Source organism: Colobus angolensis, unplaced genomic scaffold (assembly GCF_000951035.1).
Source record: "Colobus angolensis palliatus isolate OR3802 unplaced genomic scaffold, Cang.pa_1.0 Scaffold397, whole genome shotgun sequence".
NCBI classification, from domain to species: Eukaryota; Metazoa; Chordata; class Mammalia; order Primates; family Cercopithecidae; genus Colobus; species Colobus angolensis.
This window is the reverse complement of record NW_012117343.1, coordinates 665,227-690,599: the sequence shown is the minus strand read 5'-3', so window position 1 is coordinate 690,599 and position 25,373 is coordinate 665,227. Positions and strand designations below refer to the sequence as shown.

General features: G+C 39.6%; 1 protein-coding gene across 1 annotated transcript in view; it reads right to left on the bottom strand.

Moving 5' to 3' along the window:
* The window catches only part of FGD4 (FYVE, RhoGEF and PH domain containing 4), a 276,256-nt gene that overhangs the window by 28,154 nt on the left and 222,729 nt on the right, over positions 1–25,373 (bottom strand). Inside the window, exons 5-10 of the mRNA XM_011955160.1 lie at positions 21,354–21,443; positions 18,884–19,029; positions 18,021–18,177; positions 11,885–12,023; positions 9,150–9,208; positions 8,700–8,846 (exon numbers count right to left, since the gene is read on the bottom strand). Of these exons, the coding sequence (XP_011810550.1) occupies positions 8,700–8,846; positions 9,150–9,208; positions 11,885–12,023; positions 18,021–18,177; positions 18,884–19,029; positions 21,354–21,443 (738 nt within the window). The remainder of the gene's footprint in view (positions 1–8,699; positions 8,847–9,149; positions 9,209–11,884; positions 12,024–18,020; positions 18,178–18,883; positions 19,030–21,353; positions 21,444–25,373) is intronic.

Genomic DNA, 25,373 nt, shown 5'->3' with positions numbered 1-25,373 from the left:
AAAAAAAAAAAAAAAAAAAAAGCACGGGCTATTAATTGCATGAAAAATGGTATGTTAGAAGGCTGACATGATAGAAATTCACTTTCAAAGACTTTATGAAATCATTTAGTTCACTTTTGACTATGTTAAAACATGCAAAGAAATAAAACTCTAAATATTTGTGTTAATTTGAGGACAGATTCCTGAGAGAATTGCTTGCTTCATCAAGATTTCTCAATTTATTAATTCTTCAAATTTTCTCTAAAATTTTACTTTCAGCTGAGTACTATTATTAGCAGAGGCTCTGAAGCCGGACTAGAAGCTCTCAAACCTTCACTCTACCTCTTATGAGCTGTGCAAACCCTCATGCCTCAAGGTCATTATCTGTAAAATTCATAGGTTGCTGAGATTAAATGGAACAAATGTGAAGTATGTAGAACAGTGCTTTGCACAGACTAAGTGCCTAAATTCAACAAGTCTTCTCATTTTATTCTCCTTGGGACTTGAGTCTAGATCCGTCCTGCTAGGCCCTCTGTTCAGCTTCACATTGCTATGAAGACAAGAAAGGTTGATGGGTATGTAAAACATTCCAACAAGTTTATGTGACGGTCTGTAATAGTCATTCTGGACGTTAGTTTCTCACAGTTGTTTTCTCATTTTATAAGTTCCTGTATCCAGTGTTATAAATTTCAGTTCCACACTGGAGAATGTAGAAATAAATGATTACATCTGTAATGATCACATTACAGATACAGCCAAAGATATAACCCATATCCTGGAAAAAAAAGAGTTTTTTTTTTTTTTTTTTTTCTTAAATAAGAGATGAGGTACTGCTATGCTGCCCAGGTTGGTCTTGAATTCCTGGGCTCAAGCGATCCTCCAGTCTCAGCCTCTCAAATATATCCTCTTGGGGTGTAGGCCTTTATCACTAACTGTCCACTGTATCTGAATCTGGCAATGACACCCTCATTATACATAGATTTTAGAGATCTGAAGAAAAGCTCCAAAAGGTTTTTATCACCATCCATATCATCGTCTGATTAAGGCCACAGCTTGCTTGCTAAGTCTTCCTGTTAACACTTCTATCAAGGCCTTCTCAGGAGGATATTTGGTTGAAGCTGTGAATGTTGCAGGAGCTGCACAGCCACCAGCACAAGGGACAGAGCTCACACATTCCAGCCACCAACAATAACCAAATTGTTCTGCAAACTGAGTGACAAATGTAATGGTATGGCATAAAATTTGTGAGTTATCTGATACTTGTCTTCAAGTTGGCTTTTAAGTTCAGCACTCATGCTGTTTTATAGAAACAAGTCCATGAACATGAAGGTTTTTAGCATTTACCATTTGTAGTTATGCTCACATGACAGATTATCTTATAAATGTGTATGTTTCTCCTTCCCTTTCATGCTTTCAGGACTATATTCCCTCTATTATATTCTCCCTAAATGGGACTTCACATATATCCTTTTCTTCTTTGCATAGGTGAAGGTGGGAGCTCCTGCACGGTAGAAATCATTGCTTACAAAGAAGATATCATATATAGGAAGAAACCAAGTAGCTAGTCCTGTTCCCTCCATGAAGCTTGCTCCTGTAGCAAAAGCCACCACCACCTTTCACAAATAATTACTTCCCTCTGGGTTTTCCCTGATACTGAAAAAAGAAATTATAGCAACTATGGTATGAAGAACATTGACTTTCCCTTTCAGGGTAGGAGATTCCCTTTTATTTCATGCCCATAGCTTAGAAGTAGTGATCAGTGAAGCAATCTCAGACTAGCGAGGCAATTTCTACAAGTCCTAGGTTGTGATAAAAACTACAAGCCTCAGCCGGGCGCGGTGGCTCACGCCTGTAATCCCAGCACTTTGGGAGGCCAAGGTGGGCAGATCACGAGGTCAGGAGATCAAGACCATCCTGGCTAACACAGTGAAACCCCGTCTCTACTAAAAATACAAAAAATTAGCCGGGCGTGGTGGCGGGCACCTGTAGTCCCAGCTACTCGGGAGGCTGAGGCATGAGAATCACTTAAACCCAGGAGACATTAAGCCCAGGAGGCAGAGCTAGCAGTGAGCCGAGATTGCGCCACTGCACTCCAGCCTGGGTGACAAAGCGAGACTCTGTCTCCAAAAACAACAACAACAACAACAACAAACAACAAATCTCAATATTATTAAAAACACAGGGAGGGAGGGTCTTTCTTGATCTCTACTGTTCAAGTATTTATTTCAAGCCTCTAAAAATGTTTGACTGAAATAATTCAATTTTGTTTTCTCACCAGTGACAATTTCATTAATGTTTGTTTCCAAAGGTAATAGGATATTGGTGGAGAAAATTTCTAGTGCTTGTTCTGTGTTCAAAGATTAAATAAGGGAAAAATAATCTGAATCTATCAAGTTCCAAGGAAATAAGGAACAGAACAACTCCAAAGAGCCAAGAATAAAATGTCTCGGTTGTTTTGCGGGGTAATTTGCTGCTTTTATTTTTTTTTTAAACTTTTGGATGTCAGACAGTTTATTTCAAGAGTACCTGCCATAGTAATGTGTAAAAAGTATGTGTTGGAAACTTAATCCCTAATGCAGAAGTGTTGGGAGGTGGGGCCTAATGTAAGTGTTTGGGTCATGAGGACTCCAGTAATCTATGAATTAATCCAGGGATAGACTAACGCTGATTACAAAAGGGCTTGAGGCCATGAATTGGATTTCTTGCTCTCTTTCTTTCTCACCATGTGATGCTGGCCTTCTGCATGTTATGATGCAGTAAGAAGGCCCTCACCAGATGCCAGCCCCCCAGTCCTGGACTTCTCAGCCTCCAGTACTGTAGAAAATAAACCCCTGTTCTTTATAAATTGGCCAGTCTCAGGTGTTCTGTGATAGCAACATGAAATGGCTTACATTAAACAGCATCCTACATTAAAATAAAAAACAATGAAAAAGTATGGCGTGGAGGCATGAAAACATGCAAACACATGAAGATCATTTAAAAGCAGATAGCAGATTCTAAATATAGTTTGGTTTTCCAGACAAACGTAGCATCTCAAGTGTAGGAAACAGAAAACTAGCCCTCATTACCTTTCTAGAGAGAAAGAAAATAAAAATGGTGCTTCTGAAGTTTCTACAAGCAAAAGAACAAGAGGCTCCATGTGCACTGGCGAGGCAGGATTCTGTGACAAGCACAGCACTGGAGAGGGTGGATGAAAAGAACCAACATGACACTGGAAATGTTTCTAAGATGGTCTTCAAAGAATGAATGTGGCTCTCCTAAAATTCCTGCCACGTGACCTCATTCTCCTGGAAGGCAATGGCATGATATGTTTGATGGCTTAAAGTAACTGGAACAGGAGGAATCTTTTCCTCAGTCACTGACTGCCATTTTCCCCAAGGTTCTTTGCCACCTGTCCTCCAAAGAGCTGTTTAATTCAGCTCTGCACCAAGATATTCAACATAAACCTCTTTCCAAAATAACTCCCAAATGTTAAAATTAGGCCGAGGCAATTGGTTAGACCCAGAGCTCAGAGTTTAACTGCAGAGGCTGTCACATTAATGAGGAAGAGGACAAAGGAAAATGATCCTAGCACCTAAAAGGCAAAGACAGAGGAAAGACAATGGCTCCCGGTTATGTTGCCTAGAACGATGTATTAAGCATGTCTTTTTATTTATGTATTTTTGATTTTAGGCATCTTAAGGCCTTGTTGATACTGACAGGACTGCCCCTCCCAGGGTTATCCAATTCCTAGAGAGAATAACACGCCTTCCATGTGGAAATCAACCAATTCAGAACTCACACTTGCAGTCACCTCCTGTACTCTTACTCTCTGGGCCACTATTCTCTATATTGTCTGTTCACTATATTACCTGTGAAAGAGGTACCTCCTGTACACTTACTCTCTGGGCCACTATTCTCCTGCCCCAGTCACCTCAGGGCCAGGACAACAGACCCTAAGCCCGGCCCCTAAGCCCTAAAGAAATTATTCCAACTAGCCATTCCTAATCCTGATGCTCTGTCTTGCCCATTCCTTCCTGCAGAAACCACAGTAAAGGCTCTTGCCCACGTTTTCTGCTTGCTCCTCTGCCTCCTGATGCTGGTGCTTTCCCACTGCTCTCCCGCTTCATATGCCACACCCCCACCCCACCCCGATTTGCCTTTCTGATGGCAATCATCTGATCTTTTATAACAGACTTCTGAAGAGGACTCTGAACCCTAACATGACACATCCTTGTTTTCTATCTAGCTCTCTATATTACCTGTGAAAGAAGTACTTCTGTTTAGCACAAATGAGAACTTTTATAGTGAATCTGGTAAAAATACACATTTTTAAATTATGAAGATATTCACATACCACAAAATTTATTCTTTTAAAATGTACAAGTCATGGTTTTTAGGATATCTGTAAATTGTGCAACTATCACCAATTCCAGAACATTTTACGTCTCTAAAAGGGAACCTCGTATCCATTTTCCATTCCTTGTTAGTATTAGGGAACCACTAATTACATCCTGTCTCTATGCATTTGCTTTTTCTGGACATTTCATATAAATAGAATCATACTGTATATGGTCTGTTGTAACTGGCATCTTCCACTTGAGACAACATTTTAAGGTTAATCCATGTAGCATTTATAAGTTTTTATTCCTTTTTCTCGACATATAATATTTCATTGCATGAACATACCACATTTTGTTTATCTATTCAGTTGATGGACATTTAGGTTGTCTCAAATTTTTTGGCTACTATGAATAATGCTGTTATGGACAAAGATGTACAGGTTTTTGTGCAGACACATGTTTTCAATTTTCTTGAATTATAAAAACTTGGAGTAGAACTAGTGGGTCATATAGCGACCAAATTCTTTTAAAAACATGACTGATACAAAAAGACTTTTAAAAGTTTGTGGAAAAATGGAATTAAAAGAAAAAATTTTATTTCAACCTAAGCTCTACCAAGTTCAATTTTGTAATCAATGATAGCAGTCATTTAATCCATCCTAAAGAACTGAGGGTCCTGAGAATTTTACCATGGCAATGCAGTAGTTTTTACACTATTAACTGAAGAAAATGGGTGTCCTTTACAGATTCTTTAAGATTAAGAAACAAAAAGAAGTCAGAGCCACCAAACCAGGACTGTAAGGTGTATGCTTAATGATTCTCTGCCAAGACTCTAAAAAAATTGCACTTGTTTGATGAGAATAATGAGCAAGAACATTGTCATGGTTTAGAAGGACTCTTTGGAGAAGCTTTCCTGGGTGTTTTTCTGCGAAACTCTTTGGCTAGCTTTCTCAAAATCATCTCATAATAAGCAGATGTTATTGTTCTTTGGCCCTCGAGAAAGTCAGCAGGCATATTGTCTTGAGCATCCCAAAAAACCCTTGCCACGACCTTTGCTCTTGACTGGACCTCTTTTGCTTTGACTGGACCACTTCCACCTGTTGGTAACCATTGTTCTGATTGTATTTTGTCTTCAGGATTGTACTGGGAAAGCCATGTTTCATCTCCTGTTACAATCTGTTGTAGAAATGCTTTAGAAGCTTGATGCCACTTATTTAAGATTTCCACCAAAACTTCTGCTCTTGTCTGCAGCTGATGTGGGTGCAACATTTTTGGTACCCATCAACTTTAATTTTTTGGTCAGACTTGTGCAAGATGAACCCCACTGAGATGTCTGCGGTATTGGCTACTACTTCCACTGTTCACTGTCAGTCCTCTTCAATTAGGGCAGGAACGAGATGAATTTTTTCCTAGCGAAAGGATGTGGATGGTTTGCTGCTGCAGGTTTCATCTTCAACAATGTCTTGACCCTTCTTAAAATCAGTTACCCATTTGTAAACTGCTGATTTCTTTGTGGCACTGTCTCCATTAACTTTTCATGAAGAATCAATGATTTTGTCATTTTTGCATCCAAGCTTCACCGTAAGTTTGATGTTTGTTCTTGCTTCAATTTTAACAGAATTCATGTTGCTTTGATTCAACCTGATGTCTTTATTTTTTATTTATTTATTTTTCTGAGACAGGGTCTCACTCTGTCACCCAGGCTGGGTAGCATGGTCATAGCTCAGTGCAGCCTTGGAACTCCTTGGCTCAAGAGATCCTCCTGCCTCAGCCTCTCAAGTAGCTAAGACTACAGGTGCAAGCTACCATGCCCAGCTAATTTTTAAATTTTTTGTAGAGACAGGGAGGTCTCTGTATGTTGCCCAGGCTGGTCTTGAACTCCTAAGCTCAAGCCATCTTCCTGTCTCGAATTCCCGAAGTGCTGGTATTAGAGGTATGAGCCACTGTGCCTGGCCTCAAACTGATGTCTTACCCTTCTTAGTGCCTCAAAGCAGATACTGTTCGGATATGTTATAATAAGTTACTATGGGTTTATTTTGTTGCAAAATGCTTTGAAATCTATGCATAGTTTTTTCATAATATGCATTTTCCATGAACTTTGTCAAGACCCCTGTACTGAACACCCCTCTGCATGACAATTAGTTCCTAAGTTTTCCTTTCAATGGAGACTGGAAACAGACACAGAAGTCTCTAAGCCCCCATGACAACTCATGCTATGGTGGGTGAGATGACTGCTTTGCAGCAGAAAAGTCAGACATGAATAACATCGTAAGAATGCCAGTCACCAGGCAGCCTTTTCACCCATGTGTCTGTTTCTCTTTAATAACAATCAGAATGAAAGCTAACGTTTATTAAGCTACCATTCGATGTTAGCTTATTCTTTGTCAATGCATATTATTATTATGATTCTTATTATCATCTTATTAGATATAGAAAGGAACTGAAATTCATTAGGATAACAAAGAGTAAAGGTCAGGCGGACAGAGTCCAAAAAAAAAAAATAGTCTGGATGCCCCAGGAAGTGCTCTTATATTTGAGATAAGCCTCAGACTGTCATTTCCAGGAAGTGAAGAAAGGGCCAAGGACTGACTGCAGTGAGTAAGAACTATCTAGAGAACTCATGTACTTTTCCCATAGATATTTTAGACACAAGTCTTACAACCAGGCCTATATATATTTTTAGCCTAGAAAGATTAAAAATAGTGACTACAGAGGATTAGGAAGAGAATTGATGTTAGGAAATGACACACCAACAAAAATATCCAGGAAATGGTACCCAATTACCTGAGAATGAAAGAGAAAATCTGAAACAAGCAAAAGGAGCATTTCCGAAAGTATCATATCCCACATGTGTAAAGTTAAATTGTCAGTATGTGCTACTGAAGTAAATTATACTGTCAAAGGGTCCTTGGGGTGTTGCTTAGTCAGCCGTAAACCTTTGTGGCCAGTGGCTCCTTTGCCTGAGATCTGCTTGGGCCTGCTGGGCTCATTCTGCCCATTTGGCCTGGCAGGCTGCGCTTGGCTTGTGCTACCAGCCCAGATCCCACATCTGCCAAGGGCGAGCCTGGAGCAGCAAGGGGTACGTGAATGAGCAAGCACGGGTTCTGGGTCATGCGCACAGCCAGGCATGCCGGCTATAGCAAGGGGAGCATTTCCAGGCACCAGCATGGGTGCCGGCTCCCTGCAAAGCTATGGCTGGACCAAGCATACTGCAAGTGGCTTCCACTGCTGGCACTGGGGAACATGTAGGGCCACACCAAGCCACCCTCAGCACCCCCTTTGCTTCCCTCCCATGCTCATTGGCATCCAAAGTCTAGAAGAGGCTGAGACACCAGGGGGCTGGCATATCAGTGCTGTCCCAAGTGTGTGCACACCCTGCTGGTTTGCAACAGCACCCAGGCTTGGCCCCAAATTTGCTCCGAAATCGGAATGGGCATTGGGAGTGGGGAGAGGCCAGGCAGTGGGAGCAGGCATTTCTGAGCCTGCAGGGGTACAGGGGGCTTCCCAGGAATGCCTGGGTCAGCAGCTGCGACTGGGTAGCTGCCCTGGCCATGCCTCTCCTGCTGCAACCAGCATCATTGCAGCACCGCTCCAGATGGGCCACAACTGCCGGCCATCCATACCAAGTATACAGAAAAATTACAGAAAAATACGTTATGTAGAATATTTCCCTAAATGGAATCTCTAAATGGAATATTCCCTAAATGGAATGTTGACTGAAACAGGTTAGATATAATTGCTTTAGTGAATAAGGAAACATTCTACTTTTCCAAGCTGTATACAACTATTTTTATATATAATTCCTTTTTTTAGATGGAGTCTCGCTCTGTTGATCTCAGCTCACTACAACCTCCACTTCCCAGGTCCAAGCAATTCTCCTGCCTCATCCTCTTGAGTAGTTGGGATTACAGGCACCTGCCACCACACTCAGCTAATTTTTGTATTTTTGGTAGACTGGTCTCAAACTCCTAACCTCAGGAGATTCACTTGCCTCAGCCTCCCAAAGTGCTGGGATTACAGGCATGAGCCACTGTGCCCAGCCACATTTTTACATATAGTTCTTTCTTTTTTTTTTTTTTGAGATGGAGTCTCGCTCTGTTGCCCAGGCTGGAGTGCAGTGGTGCCATCTCGGTTCACTGCAAGCTCTGCCTCCTGGGTTCACGCCATTCTCCTGCCTCAGCCTCCCGAGTAGCTGGGACTACAGGCGCCTGCCACCATGTCTGGCTAATTTTTTGTATTTTTAGTAGAGACGGGGTTTCACCGTGTTAGCCAGGATGGTCTCGATCTCCTGACCTCATGATCCGCCCGCCTCAGCCTCCCAAAGTGCTGGGATTACAGGTGTGAGCCACCGCGCCCAGCCTATAGTTCTTACATGACTTGCAACACTATAATACTCACTAAGAAAAGGTAGCGTTCTTGTGCTGATGTGTTCCGAGCAGCTAGTTTGAGGATCTGTCCTTCTTTTATTAGTTCATTTGAAGGGTTTACAATGTCTTCTTCTTCTCCCAACATTTCATAAATCTCTAAGAGTTTCTTTAGGTTCTCCTAGGAAATTAAAACAGCAAGATCACATACAGGCAGGTTTCAACCTAGTAGCTTTAATAATACTATGACCTTAACTGAAATGTAAATTCAGAAGGGATTAGGAGTAAGCATACATTTTGATATAAATTCCATCAGTTATTAGCAAGTTCAGAGAGTTATTCCAGATAACATTAAACATTTCATAAACATTCTTTTTGGTTCATCTATTTCAATTCACTTTGGTCCAAATCTACATAGTATTGAGGCAGTATTATTGATAATTGTCTAATCAGAAGGCTCCTGTCTCCTCCGAAAACCACTTACCATTTTTCTTATTGCACTATTAGAATGGCTTGCTGCTGTAGATATAATTTCAAGTGATTCTAAATGGGAAAAAAAGAAAAGTAAATAAATATGCTTTATCCTTTCTGTGCTTCTATATAGCTGAATAACTTACTAAATTAAGAAGTCTGAGACCAAAGATACAACAAAAATAGTGGCATTTTCCATTTATAAACGGTATACTTTCTAAAGTTCATTTGTAAGCAGATTACTTGAAACTTCGTATTTCCTTATGAAAAGTCGTACATGATGATTAGGCTCACAGGTTTAATTAATCCCTAATGAACCATCAAAATTAATAAGCAGAGATAGAAACATCACTGCTTTTCCTTAGTTCATCTCTTGAGCTGTGGCCCTAGCCCAACTTATTTTGTCTCCCCCATCCTGGATCCTGTATTGAGTGCACAGAATTGCCCAAATCAGAATAGTTCTCCAAAATGTAAACAAAAATTCAGTTTCTTCTATACTCAAAGACTTTGAAACTTACAGCGTACACGAACTCCATACTAGGTACTTTGCCAGGTACTTACAGTATCAATTCTTACACAGCCTTAAACCGTTAAGTATTTTAGCTTCATTTGGCAGATGAATGAAATGGGGAAGTAATACAACTTGGCTGAGGTCACACAGCTATGCTATTGGAGGGCCAGATTTAAACCCAGGTTTCTGACTCAAAAGTTCTAAAATATTTCAGGAGTAGTAAGTATTTTACTAGTTGTATGAGCAAATTAACCACTAAGCATAGCCTACTTTCTTTGGGAAAACACATTCACAATTCTAGCCTGGGTCGGGTGAAAGGGAATCTTCTGAGCCCAGTGTTGGAGGGTTTTGTTGCTGGGGCAGCTGGGAATGGGAACTCTTTGGTGTGGACATGATAGGAGCTCCAGGGGCTGCTGGTGAAGTGCTGTGGATGCCGAGACCTCTTGCGGGACTGACCCCAGGGAAAACCTCTCAATCCTAAATCATGTCCCGTTTTCTTCCTTTCTTTTTTGTTTTGTGAATACTGGCCTGCCTAATTCTGTTACCACAACAACCCTGAGACTTTTCAACTACATTTTTTTGTCTTCTGTGCACTGCTGGACAGAATGCACTTTTGCTGCTTTCACTTCTACTTTTAGGTCACCAAAAGCCCTTCTTCTGTGATCTCTTTAGAATTTTAGTGTAAGTAGCAATGAAAAACAAACAAACAAAAAGGAATAAAATGCTATACCATGTCACCAACTTTTTCATTTTTGACATGGGCATCTAAGGGATACCAAAGTCTGAGTATAGAAGAAACTGAATTTTAATTTACATTTTAAAGAACTATTCTGATGTGGGCGATGCTGTGCACTTGATACAGGATCCAGGATACAGGAAGACAAAATAAGATGGGATGAAGCCACTGCTCTAGAGATGAGTTTGAGGAAGAGCAGTGATGTTTCCACCCCCACCCCCACCACTAGATCTGCCACTCAAATCAAGCAGTCAGGCGAGATGGATAGAAATGTGGACAGGGCAGAGTTCCCAGGAAGTAGTTGGTTTGAGGAGATGGCAAGTTGAGTTCATTCTACACTATGGAAGGGGTGAATGGAGAAGTGAAGTTTCTGTGGTCAAAGTCATTCAAATGGTGGGAGAAACACATCTGAGACAGCCTGTGTTCTAGAAAAGACTAAGGATCAGGGCCAGGAGCAGTGGCTCATGCCTGTAATCCCAGCACTTTGGGAGGCCGAGGTAGGTGGATCATCTGAAGTCAGGAGTTTAAGACCAGCCTGGCCAACATGGTGAAAACCTGTCTCTATTAAAATTACAAAAATTAGCTGAATGGCTTGAACTCGGGAGGTGGAGGTTGCAGTGAGCCAAGATTGTGCCATTGCACTCTAGCCTGGGCAACAGAGTGAGACTCTGTCTCAAAATAATAATAATAATTAAAAAAGAAAAGGTTAAGGATCCAAGACAAAAAATGTTTTATGTACTTCATCTCTCATCAAGGTTCACTTATGACAGAAAACAAGAAATTGCAAGGGAAAGTAGCAATGTTTTAAGGTTGTACCATTAAAGTACCATTACTGCTTGTTGAATATCAAGCCACTGTTATTTCTTAAATTTTCATTCATGCCTTTACAGTTGATTCATAAAAGTACAGAAAAAGGTAAAGTATTATTGAAACTTGTAAGCCTTTAAAAAAAAACCCTTTCATTATAATCTAATGAAAAAATAAGACATCTAACAGAATTGAAATAAAGTTTTCTTGGAGAAAATGTTACTGGATAATAAAAAGCACCATTTCTTGTTATGGTAGGCATGTTAGGGCAGGTGGAACCAACTCTGCTTAGGTTATTTTTACATAGTGAATGTCACCTTAGCTTTCTTGGTATACACCAACCTATCTAATTAAACAGCAGCACTTGTAATTCTGAATAGTTGTATTCTTCCTCTGACAAGGAAATTGTGTATTGCTATTCTAGATGTCTTTAAGTCTATAATTTTATATTTCAGAGCCAGTGACTAACATGAAACCAGAAAAATAATGTGATTTGCACTGCTCTAAACTTGTCATTTTGGCTCAAAAGTGACTTGCCTAACTGAGATCATGATGATAACAATTTCCAATGAAATTATCTTCTAACAGCAACATTTGACTAAAGTAGCTGTGAGATACATTTCCCTTTGAAACCATAAGGCTGCTTGGCCACTTGATCATTCCATAATAGGGAGAAAACAAAAAAAGCATTTACTTTTAGCATCATTCCAGTCCAGGGAATCAGGAGGCAATTTCCTTAGATAGTCCTTAAGGAGCATCTCATACCGGGGAATCCGCTGAACAGGTTCTAGCATGTGATGCTGCAAAGTTAAGCTCCCACAGATTTTCTGTCTCTGTAATGAGAAAGGTTTTCTAAGAAACATTTAAAAATTAGGTTAGCAAGTCTAAAAACTCACTGCAAAACAGAACTTTCGTCAAGGACAATATTTTTTGACAAAGTTGTCCATCATCTGCATGAAATGCAGATTTCTGGCCCGGCGCAGTGTCTCACACCTGTAATCCCAGCACTTTGGGAGGCTGAGATGGGTAGATCACCTGAGGTGAGGGTTTGAGACCAGCCTGGCCAACATGGCAAAACCCCGCCTCTACTAAAAATACAAAAATTAGCCAGGCATGGTGGCACACACCTGTAGGCCCAGCTATGCGGAGGCTGAGGCTGAGGCAGGAGAATTGCTTGAACCCAGGAGGCAGAAGTTTCAGTGAGCCAAGATCATGTCACTTAGCCTGGGTGAAGAGTGAGACTCCATCTCAAAAAAATAAAAAAAAATGGCCGGGCGTGGTGGCTCAAGCCTGTCATCCCAGCACTTTGGGAGGCCGAGACGGGTGGATCATGAGGTCAGGAGATCAAGACCATCCTGGCTAACACGGTGAAACCCCATCTCTACTAAAAAATACAAAAAACTAGCCGGGCGAGGTGGCGGGTGCCTGTAGTCCCAGTTACTTGGGAGGCTGAGGCAGGAGAATAGCGTAAACCCGGGAGGCGGAGCTTGCAGTGAGCTGAGATCTGGCCACTGCACTCCAGCCTGGGCAACAGAGCAAGACTCCGTCTCAATAAATAAATAAATAAATAAATACATACATAAAATTTAAAAAATTAGGAAAAAAAAGCAGACTTCTGAACCCCACTTCAATCTATAACATCACAATCTTTGGGGAAGGAGATGGAGAATAAGCATTTTTTTCTTCTTTTTTTGAGATAGAGTCTCACTCTGTTGCCCAGGCACACAGTGGTGTGATCTCACTGCAACCTCTGCCTCCTGGGCCCAAGCATCCTCCCACCTCAGCCTTCCAAGCAGCTATAGGCACGTGCCACCATTCCCAGCTACAGAATATGCATTTAAAAACACCTGATATTTCTATAACACTGAAGTTGAGAACTACCAATCTGGTGTAAGAACAGAAAGGGGGAAAAAAATCAAGCAGAATTTTAAGCAAGAAAATTCCAGATTGCTGACAACCACTTCAATTAGTCACTACAAGGGTTTGTGAAGTCTCATCATTAAATCATTCTATAGAGATGTTTCAAAAGATGTGCCTATTAAATGAGGTTTGCTAAGAACAACTGTATTAAATGACTTTGGACTCAGCAGAAACTATTTCATAATAAGGCTATGATAAATGTCATTGCCTTTGAACTTAAAAAAGACTCCATAAAGAAGAATAACAAGATCTGGGCATCTTATCTGTCAGAAAATTTTAATTTCTCATCAGTTCAAAGCATTCTTTTTCATTAGAAACCAAATTCTGTAAATAGAACTCCATTTCTTAGGACAAAATTAAGTCCGTATCACTTGCTTCCAAGAAGCTGTTAACAAAAGAGAGGAAAAAATAAGAAATGTTCTTGTTCCTGTTAAACAAAGCAGAAATCCCATTAAAACATATACTGAACTCACACCGTGATCAGGACACTGCAAGGCATCAAAACTATCTTAAGACATAGTGTTTGCATTTGAAGCAAACAAGTAACTAAAGGCTTCACAGAGAAGGGAACATTTAATGCAACCTCTGATGAGGGCAGGTTTTGGAGAAAAAGACAGACTAGGGAGCAAGCCCAGGAGCAGAAACCTGAGAGAACAGGCCCACAGTAATGAAGCATAAAGTATGTTCAGTGAAAGGGACAGAGAGGTTTTCTCGGCAAAAAAGATTAGTGGGAAATAGAAGATGTAAAGTAAAGGTAATATGAGGTAATGATGTCAAGGTGAGTTTAGATTTGTTTCATCTAATGTAGATTTTTGTGCATGACAGTTGTATCATTAGATCTGAGCTCTATTAGATTAATCTACTACAGTGTAGCTTTAGGGGGATGGGGAAAACTAGTTTGGAAGTTGTTACGACAGACCAGGAAGAAAATAATAAGGGCCTGAAATTGGCATAGAAGTTGAGAGAATAATAGCTTTCCTTAATAAAGTTTAAGATATTAATTATATAAATTTAAATATGTCATTTGATTTTCCCAAAATCTATTATGTACATCAAGGAAAGTATTACTGATCCTAAATATTTTACATGAAGAAACTGTGGCCTTCTAAGGTCAAGTGACTGTAAGTGGCAGACTTAGAATTCTAAACTAGGTTAGTTGATTCCCAATCTACCACTCTTTTCATAAGCCATGTCGTTTGGTCATAATATGGAGAAGACAGATATTGTAGAGACAGCATTCAGAGGATGATAAGACAATAACTACCACTATCACCACCATCTCCACTATCATTTAGTGAGCACTTACCATGCAACAAGCACTATGCTAAGCAATTGGAATACAATATTTCACAGGCAAATGAACACATACAGAGAATGAAGACATGTAACAAATCAAAGATAAAGCTAAGTTGTCAAGCTCTGGTAAATGACAGGATAATGGTATCACCTAATAAATCCAATACATATCAGAATAATTATCTACTCTATGCAAGGCCTAAAAAGTTAGATGGAAAAATGCTTGGGAGCTAAAAAGAGGAAAAAACGTTGACTTTGTTTGGATGACAAGATGTTCACATGCTCAGCTATTTGTACCTGGAGTTTGGGAGTAGAGAACTAGACTAGAAACAGCAACCCTAGAGGAAACTATCTGGCAAGATAGTTAAAGGCATGCGGGAATAAGATATCACTGAAAAGCATGAAAAGAAAGATTGTAGAAGGCAAACTTTATGCTCTGCCCACGTTTCAGAATTAGCAAAAGAAGCTAGTAAAAATCACAGGAGCCCAGTAAGGTAGGTAAGTGTTTAATTACAAAAGAAAATAAGGTTAAAAAAAAAAAAAAAGGAGTGAAGAGGATGAGGCAGGCCTTTTGGCTACAGCTGAATGAAGAGACTGGCAAATCCTCCCTGTTAAAAGCAGCTTATAGGCCAGGTGCAGTGGCTCATGCCTATAATCTCAGCACTTTGGAAAGCCGAGGTTGGGGGATCATTTGAGGCCAGGAGTTTGAGACCAGCCTGGCCAACATGGCAAAACCCCGTCTCTACTAAAAGTACAAAAATTAGCCAGGTGTAGTGGCATACACCTGTAATCCCAGCTACTCAGGAAGCTGAGGCACAAGAATCGCTTGAACCCAGGAGGCAGAGGTTGCAGTGAGCCGAGATCATACCACTGTACTCCAGCCTGGGGCAACAGAGTGAGACTCTATCTCCAAAAATTAAAAAAAAAATTAAAGCAGCTATAAAGCTAGATAAAATTGACAAAACAATATCTGCATTTTAGAAATTGATTAAAAGGCATGCAACAATCTGAAATCCGTTTACGCTTTAAAAATTGTTGAACTTTGGGTAAGAATGGTGAGAATCTGTGGCATGCTAGCCGGCAGCTGCTCCTGTCCCTCTCCCAGCTCAGTCACTAGGAAGGGGGCGTCAGGGTAGCATGGGCTGTGAGGACTGGCGGCTCCTCTGCTGAGGCTGAAAAGGGCTCATTCAATTTGGAATGGTGGGGAACACACACACCCAGCAACATCAGTAGAAGTGAAGATCCCTGAGATAAGCGAGGGGTCAGAGCCAATAACTCTACTAGCCAGAAGTTGTGGTTGTGGATGTGAAAAATATAATAATTGAAAAGAAAAATTCACCATAGGTTCAACAGCAGATTTGAGATGACAGAAGAATCAGGAAACTTGAAGAAAGACTAGTAGAAATTATACAATCTGAATAATAGAAGAAAGATTGGGAGGATCACTTGAACCCAGGAGTTTGAAGCCAGCCTAGGCAACACAGCAAGACACCATATCCAAAATAAACAAAAGGAACCCACCAAAATTTGTGTAATCGGAGTAAAAAGATTAAAAAAAAGAGAAAAAAGAGAATGTGAAAAGGACAGAAAATATTTGAAGAAATAATGGCTGAAAACTTCTGAAAATGATTTAAAAAAAAATCAATCCACAAATGCAAAAAGTTCAACCAATCCTAACTAGGACAAATACAAAAAGGTCCACACCCAGACACATCATATTTAAACTGATGAAAGCCAAAACACAGAGAAAATCTTGAAAGCAGCAAGAGAAAAGTGACTCATTACATACATGGGAATATTAATACAATCAATGGCTGGCTTCTCATCTCAAACCACAGAGGATGGAAAGCAGAACCACATATTCAAAGTGCTGGCAGGGAACCCCATATACTGGTTGAGTGTAGCGGCTCATGCCTGTAATCCCAGCATTCTGGGAGGCTGAGTCGAGGTGTTCAAGACCAGCCTGGGCAACAGAGCCAGACCTTGTCTCTACAAAAAAATCTAAAATTTAGCCAGGGTGGTGGTGCATGCCTGTATTCCCAGCTACTTGAGAGGCTGAGGTGGAAAGATTGCTTGAGCCCAGGTGTTGAAGGCTGCAGTGGGCTGTGATTGGGCCACTGCACTCTAGCCTGGGTGACAAGAGCAAGACCTTATCTCTTAAAAAAAAAAAATAATAATAATAATAATTATAGAAACAAAGGCTGGGCGTGGTGGCTCACCCCTGTAATCCTAACACTTTGGGAGGCTGAGGTGGGCGAATCACGAGGTCAGGAGATCAAGATCATCCTGGCTAACACGGTGAAACCCCGTCTCTACTAAAAATACAAAAAATTAGCTGCATGTTGTGGCAGGCGCCTGTAGTCTCAGCTACAGGCTGAGGCAAGAGAATGGCCTAAGTAAAACCGGGAGGCGGAGCTTGCAGCGAGCCTAGATCGCGCCACTGCACTCAAGCCTGGGCAACAGAGCAGCGAGACTCCATCTCAAAACAAACAAACACAAATTATGGAAACAAAATAGAAAATAAAAAAGGAAAAACCCATATACTAGGAATTCTGAATCCAGCACTTCATTCTTCATTCATTCAGTAGTCAAGAAAAAATAAGTGTAGTCCCAGACAAAAAGACTGACAGAATTCATTGCTAGCTGGCCTACTTTATAAGAAACAACAATCATGTATGCTGAAAGAAAGTTACTCTAGAAAGGGCAAATATAAAAGTTAGTATAAAATAGACTAATAGATACATTTTTTCTCATATCCTTCCATAACAATTGTAGCACTGTATTATAGACTCACAACATATAAAAAATGTAATATACAGGACACTAAGAGTACAGAGCATAGAGGAGGGAACAGAGCTATATAGGAACTAAGTGTCTACATTTTACAAGAATTAAGGTGTGTATAATCTGAAGTACATTGTGAAAAATTAAGATGCATACTATAATCCTAAAAGCAACCACTGGAAAATAACTCAAAAAATCGTTGACAATTAGAGGAATTAAAATGGTACAATTAAAAAAATTCCTATGACACAAAATAAGACAGTCAAGGAGCAAAAGAAGTCCCACGCCAAGAATCTTAGATGATCTAAAAGATGCCTCTTCAATATCAACTGTATCAAAGAATATGATATTAACAATTTTGACTAAAGAATCAAGTGGAAATTATTACGGTATTATTAAAGTGTGTTATACAGGTTTGGTGAAACAGAAGAAAATGAGGATACAGATATCAAGTGACAAAAAAAGAATGATTAGTTTCCCAAATCTCAAGGTTTACAGCAATCATTCTTTATATTCCTTCCAACAACTCAACCTCTGAAATAATGCAAGAGAGGCACAGACCTGAATGGGAACTCATTTTGTAAATTTATGTAGACCCTAATAAAAATCATCCTCTGCTGGTCTCAAAAGCAAATGGAGAAGTTATTGCTTAGTATGCAGCATGTGATTGATGTCTATTTCAGCTTTACAGAGATGATCTTGCATAATTCGACGTAGAATGAATTTTGGCTAGGTGTCTCAGATCTCTAGATCTCAGTTTTAGATCTAGAAGACTGTATAATTTGTATGGCAATAGTAATTTATAGCTTTGAATGAAACAGTCCTATTACCTGAATTTCTTCAACCACTGATTTGAACTGGGGAATACGTTCTGTCATGTTTTTAACCAATTCCATTGCATTATCAAATCCTTTCACATATTCTCCATACATCTTAAGGAATGGTGCCAATTTCTGAAGGATGTCTCCAATTCTAGGAGTAGTTTCCCTGTATCAAATATAGAAAAACAAGTCATTAAAAATTTTTTTTTTTTTTTGAAACAGGGTCTCTTTCTGTCATGTAGTGCAGTGGCATGATCACAGCTCAGTGCAACCTCGACCTCCCAGGTTCAATCAATCCTCCAGCTTCAGCCCCCTCAGTAGCTGGTTAGTTTTTTGTATTTTTTGTAGAGACAGAGTTTCACCATGTTGCCCAGGCTGGTCTTGAACTCCTGGACTTAAGTGATTCGCCTGCCTTGGCCTCCTAAAGTGCTGGGATTACAGGCATGAGCTACCACGCCTGGCATATTACGATTTTTTATAGAATGAGTGAACTGACAGGACTAGAGAGGAAGTCATCACATTCTACATACATCTTGTGCTTTATTTCATTCACCGTACTATGAGGCTGGTAGAGAACAATGTAGCACCTTTTTAAAGGGACTATAGGAATGTCATAGCAAAGAGAGATGTTCTGGAATTCTTGAAGCTCCACATGACCCGATTATCTTGTCTTCACTAGCCAAATGATAGTTTGGAGAGCAGACATGAAGTCCTTTGTACCACAACTTCTATCAGTAGTCTTCGATGTAAAAATTTAGCATGAATGTCTAGTTACAGTTGTGTGTGGCATTTCTATTTCAATTTAAAAGCTGAAAAATACAGCATCTTATATGACTGCCTTAAACATATCATTTTCTATCTACTCCCCTTACCATTCTTGCATTCGTTTCTCCAGCTCTGGCAAGAGGAATTTACTATGGAAGGCATTTATTGATGAAATATTAGAAAAGATTTTATTCACCATCTCTGCTGGAAACGAGCCTCGGTTTGCTTCTTCCAACAGTTTGCAATAAAACACCTGAATAAAAGAATAATGTAAGCATTACTTCACATTTATTGGTTAACCACCTAGCACTGTGCTAGGCACATAGTGGACTCTTAGTAACTTTTTATTGAGCAATTGGAAAAGTTTATGGTTCAAGAAAATCCTTTGAAATTTAGGAGTATATGCTTTGATTTAGAAGAATCAGGAATAAGAATCAGGAAGTTTTGATTCTAATCTAGGCTATGCTCCTATCCATAGGAATATTATGGTGAATAATTCACCTTTTCTGTGCCAGAAAATTTCCAATTGAGTTTAATAGAATTTACCCTTCCTATCCATAAGCCAGAGTTAAGAAATGTGAAAACACCTTATGTACACACAATAATTGTGGTATTTTTCACTTCTCTTTATGTTTTGAAAGACTTATTCACTTATTACATATTTCCCTTTATTGTAGTTTGCTGATGTAAGTCTCATTTTTCCTGTTAAAACTGTATGCTCCTTGGGAAAGGGGAACATCATGATTTAGTTCCCACAACAGAACAAGTGCATAATATCTGGCCAATGAATGGACAAAGGAATATTTCAATTCTCAGATATTTACTTGCTTTTTAGTAAATAATAATGCACAGTAACATGAAACACTGATACGTAGGGGGAAAAGTCTCTTCCTACACATAGTAACACGTACGTTGAAGACAAAAAAAAAAAAAAAAAACACAAAAAACCCAAACCTTCAGTCTTAGCTATATACTTCACTAAGGCTACTATACCTCTTAATTGCCATTCTGTTACATGTAAGCAGAAGGAGGTCTATTCCTTCATAATGTCCAGATGGTTGTTAATTTTTTAAATTCACCTCCACTGTATTTTCTTGAGAGGCAAAAAGAACAAAAAATTATGTCCTTAGAGGCTCCAATAGTTACGTTACTATAGTAATTAGGACTCTAGAATTCTAAAAGGTCAGCAACAGTGGCTAATGAGTTATTTCGCTTTAAAAAACCACATAACTTGATAAGAGAAGAGAAATACATCCACTATGGGAATATCTAAAATTTCAGGTCTGTAATTCCCATAAGGAAGAAAGTTGTTTCAAAGGTACAAACATCACATTATTTGATTTTGGCTTATGATGAAATTCCTTTAAAAATGAATATTGACCCATAAACTCATTCTTTCAAAGAGCATAAGCCTTAAAATGGCTTCCCACGGCTCACCCTAGCAGGCAAGCAGTTCACTTCTGAAACTAATGATAAGGAGGTACACACAGGATTGCCTGTTTCCATGAAATTCCAGTTTCCAGCAGCAGAAGTGGGACAATTCTTACAAGTAACACTCTAACATGGCAGCTTTCTCTTCTAACAAGGAGTCTGTATGGGCAATCAACCATTTGTCCTATTTATTGCTGAAACAGGATTAAGATGCCTTAGTGGCCGGGGGTGGTGGCTCACGTCTGTAATCCCAGCACTTTGAGAGGCCGAGGTGGGAGGATCACAAGGTCAGGAGTTTAAGACCAGCCTGGCCAAAATGGTGAAACTCCGTCTCTACTAAAGATACAAAAAATTAGCCGGGCCTGGTGGTGCATGCCTGTAATTCCAGCTACTCGGGGGGCTGAGGCAGGGGAATCGCTTGAACCCGGGAGGTGGAGGTTGCAGTGAGCCAAGATCGTGCCATTGCGCTACAGCCTGGGCGACAGGGCCAGACTCCGTCTCAAAAAAACCAAAACACAAAAAAAGATGCCTTAGTTTTCAAAAGTTATTCTTATAATATGTTCTTAGACTTTCCAAGTGTATATTTGAAATGATACTCAAGGTTCCATGATGAAAGTACAAAACATGATAAAGTAGATTCACACATTAAACTAATATCAGCTGGGCAACTTTATGCCAGCTACTATATTAAATGTTTCATACAAGGTTGAACAAGTGAACTTTCAAAATCCCTTCTGGCCTATGACTACACCAGCTTGGATCACTTGCATAATGCTAGATAGCAAATGAGGCAAACAGAATCAATGATTCTCAGCATTAGAATCATCAATATCTTACTTAGATTATAATGGTAACACGGTCCTTAGGATGACAATGAAAGGTCAAGAAACAGACTAGTGTTTAAGTTTACAGGACACTTGATAAACATGTTTTGTGATTCATACAGAGAGAAACCTCTACTGTTTACAAATTAGAAAATGCCTGTACCTGACCAAGCTGAAAGTGCTGGAGATTTCCTTGAGCAAGTACCTTTTACTAGTCAAAAACAGGTCCTTCCTTCATGCAGTTTCTAAAAGACTTTAATTACTAGGTTAAAATGATGTACAATGCCAAAATATCAAATAATTCTGAGAAAGAAAATCTTACCTGATCTAAGAGGTCAAGTCGGTTGACATAAGCTCTTTCGGTAAGCAAAAGTTCATTGGCTATTTTGTGAAGTTTTTCCTCATTAGTCTCCTAAAAATTGAACAGATATTCACACATTAGGAAAGATACCTTGGACAATATTTCTAAAGTAAAAAACACCTCTTCAAATGATTTGATCGAAACAGTTTTCTCAAGCTTTTCAGTTACTCAGTTCTTTCAGCCATGAAGAGATGTCAAATCAGAAATGAACAAAACTAGAAATTAGCAAGCAGCTGGATTTAAACTATAGTTTCTCCTTTGACCTCTGTGGCCATTACCACTATCATATCTACTTTTTCCTGGAAATCTTTTATCTTTTTCAGCTTCTAGCATTACTCTTTCTTCATTTTTCCATCTTTCTCAGGCTACTCTTTGGAAATGTTATCACTCAGACATCTTGTCTGATTATCAGCTCTATACATTCATTAAGTTTTTATTTTTTAAAAAATATTTTATTAGGCTAGCCACAGTGGCTCATGCCTATAATTCCAACACACTGGGAGGTAGAGGAAGGAGGATCACTTGAGCACAGGTGTGGTAGCGCATGTCTGTAGTCCCAGCTACTTGGGAGGTGGAGATGGGAGGAGGTTGAGGCCACGTAAGCCATGACTGTGCCACTGCACTCTAGCCTGGGCGACAGAGCAAGACCCTATCTCAAAAAAACAGAAAGAAAAACTTCAATCAAATAATACAGAAAATAGTAGAGTGAACTCCCACATGCCCATCCAGATTCAACAAGTATCAACTCACTGTTAATCTTGTTTCATTTATGCTCCCCCTCACCTCTGTCTGCCCATATTATTTTCCATTAAATCCCACTTTATTTGTTCAGTATGTATTTATTTAACCCTTAAATATATTTATATAACTCTGCCAGTTTCATGATGACAGAAACATTTTTCTCTTGCTAGCTGCTGTATCTCCTGTGCCTACTACAACGCTTCAATAAAAACATTGGTATTCAATACAATATTGCTGAACAAATGAATGAATGAGTAGCAATCATATACCTAACTATCGCTGGACATTTATTACTACTTTGACATGCTGACAACACAAGCCCAAATTCATCTTTTCTGAGAAACTTCTGCCCTACTACTAACTCCTAATTTTCTCCTCCTGGTAATGGTACAGTTACCTGGCTTTGGAATCTTGAATTAAACTTTGTTCTCTACTATGGCATCCTAACTGCTACCAAGTCCTACTTATGATACTATGTCTAAATTTAGCATTCATCCTTTAAGCTGTCAACACTGCCACCCTGTTTTGCTCATCTCTTCTCAAGCCCAGCCCAATCAATAGCTATCAAATGATCTGATTCCAATATTTTGTGGTTCTTACCTTGTATATTGTCATATGAGAAATTTTTCTAAAACTTTTCTTTGTTCCACATTTATAAAGCATTGTCAAGAATGAATTAATCCTTGTAAATACTAAAAAGAAACAGTATTTCCAAATAATTAAGCCATTGTCTCTGAATGTTACTATTTTTGTATTTTATCAGTTGTTTTATGGAAATTTTTCTAATGTATATGCTAAGATTTCTGCTCTGAGAAAAATATATAACAAAGTTATATCCTTCCAAGTACTTCTCTCTTTTTTTTTGAGACAGAGTTTTCCTCTTGTTGCCCAAGCTGGAGCACAATGGCGTGATCTCGGCTCACTGCAACCTCCGCCTCCTGGGTTCAAGTGATTCTCCTGCCTCAGCCTCCTAAGTAGCTGGGATTACAGGCATGAGCCACTACGCCTGGCTAATTCTGTATTTTAAGTAGAGACAGGGTTTCTCCATGTTGGTCAGCCTGGTCTTGAACTCCTGACCTCAGGTGATCTGCCCCCCTCAGCCTCCCAAAGTGCTGGGATTACAGGCATAAGCCACCACGCCTGGCTCCTTCCAAGTACTTGCTAGGGTTATTTATCTTAAAGTGAAAAGAAAATTCTAAACTTAAAAAAAAAAAACAAAACACTTTGCATTGCACACATAATTCTACTTTCACAGAAAGAAAAGCCTTCGTTCGTCTTCTTCTCACTGACAGGATAAAATCCATACTGTGTACATTCAGGGTTATTCAGATCTCTACTCACTTCCTCAAACTTCCTTCTCATTCTATCATCACAGGCACCATTCCCTCCAAACACATCACTCAAATGCATGTTTGATTACCATCCAAATGTGCCCCTGGCCATCTCTAAACCTTTCTTCTTTCCATCCTCTGCCTGGCATATGCTCTTGCTATTGCAGCTCTCTAGGCATCTAAGACACTTTTCTTTTGATGGTTGCATTTCCAATTCTTATCCATGGAGCCTTCTTCAACTATTCAAAGCCCTTGGGCTTGGTCCTATTAGAAGGCATTCTGTGTTTCATATGCAAATCTTTGTACTGAAAACTTTCTATCTACTACTTTGCTGAAATACCCTCCCTTTCTCTGTAGGAGCTTATAAAGTATAGGAAAAACTCTAGAAGCAAAGTAGACCAAAGTATATTTTAAGCCAGTGTCTAACTTATATATAAATACTACATTTTAAACTGTGTATAAATGCTACTAAGTTCTATGAATACTTCACTGTGTTCACCTCATAAGATCTACTTCATGCTTTACACTTTACATACAAGATCCATTCTAATATATAAAGTTAATATGTTGCTTCTTACAGTGGCATTGAAATGAGGTATTTTTAGGTGAAGTCCTCAGGTAAAGCAATATAATACTGTTTAAATAATCTGTGGTCTCAGAAACACAGATATAAGAACTATGTAGTCATCTAGTTGCACAATGAGTCAAAGTTTTGGTTTAACTTAATATAATTCGGGATAAAGTATTGGCACTGTTGGTTGCCAGCCTGGCATATTTCCCACCCCTCATTTCTTAATAGTATCCACGTTGGGTTAGTGTATATATTACTACTATACAGTCAGTTCCTCTAGGGAAATAGACCTTATTTCCAGATCAAAAGGTGGAGCCCTGAATAGTGTAAGAATCCAAGTACATAGTGATTGGTTCTGGAGATGAGATATGAGGAAATATACACTAAAGGCTTTGGCAATAGGTAGCTTCCTATTCCTTTTTTTTTTTTTTTTTTTTTTAGACGGAGTCTCGCTCTGTCGCCCAGGCTGGAGTGCAGTGGCCGGATCTCTGCTCACTGCAAGCTCCGCCTCCCGGGTTCACGCCATTCTCCTGCCTCAGCCTCCCGAGTAGCTGGGACTACAGGCGCCCGCCAACTCGCCCGGCTAGTTTTTTCTATTTTTTAGTAGAGACGGGGTTTCACCGTGTTAGCCAGGATGGTCTTGATCTTGTGACCTCGTGATCCGCCCATCTCGGCCTCTCAAAGTGCTGGGATTACAGGCTTGAGCCACCGCGCCCGGCCGGTAGCTTCCTATTCTTAAGGCAGAACCAATGGGAAGACGTCTCTTTTTGGGGTTCCCAGAAAATGAGAGTGTATGGAGGCTTAAGTGCTATGAGCAACCAGCCCATAACCACAGGAATGAAACCAATACACTTCATTATTGTTTAGGCCAGGTTAAGTGTTACTTGTGGCCAGAAGTACCCTGATTGATATAGGAAACATATGCAGGATACTCCATGAAATTTAAAAACCTAAGTAATTTTTAAGCAATTACTACTTATAAGGAGAAAGAGATAAAACTTAAATACATTGTGGGATAAAAATGTGACTTTCCAAACTGTAATAAGTAAACATAAATGCCTAGTAAATACATAAGATACCTATCAACATTTCAGAGGAAGATACAGGAATATGCTGTCCTTCATATTCACAGGAAATACTCCCCTGTATCAACGTTGTAAGCCCTTTGTTTTATTTTGCTGTGTTTTTTTTTTTTGAGACGGAGTCTCACTCTGTCACCCAGGCTGGAGTGCAGTGGCGTGATCTCGGCTCACTGCAACCTCCACCTGCTGGGTTTAAGTAATTCTCCTGCCTCAGCCTCCCAAGTAGCTGAAACTACAGGTGCACGCCACCATGCCC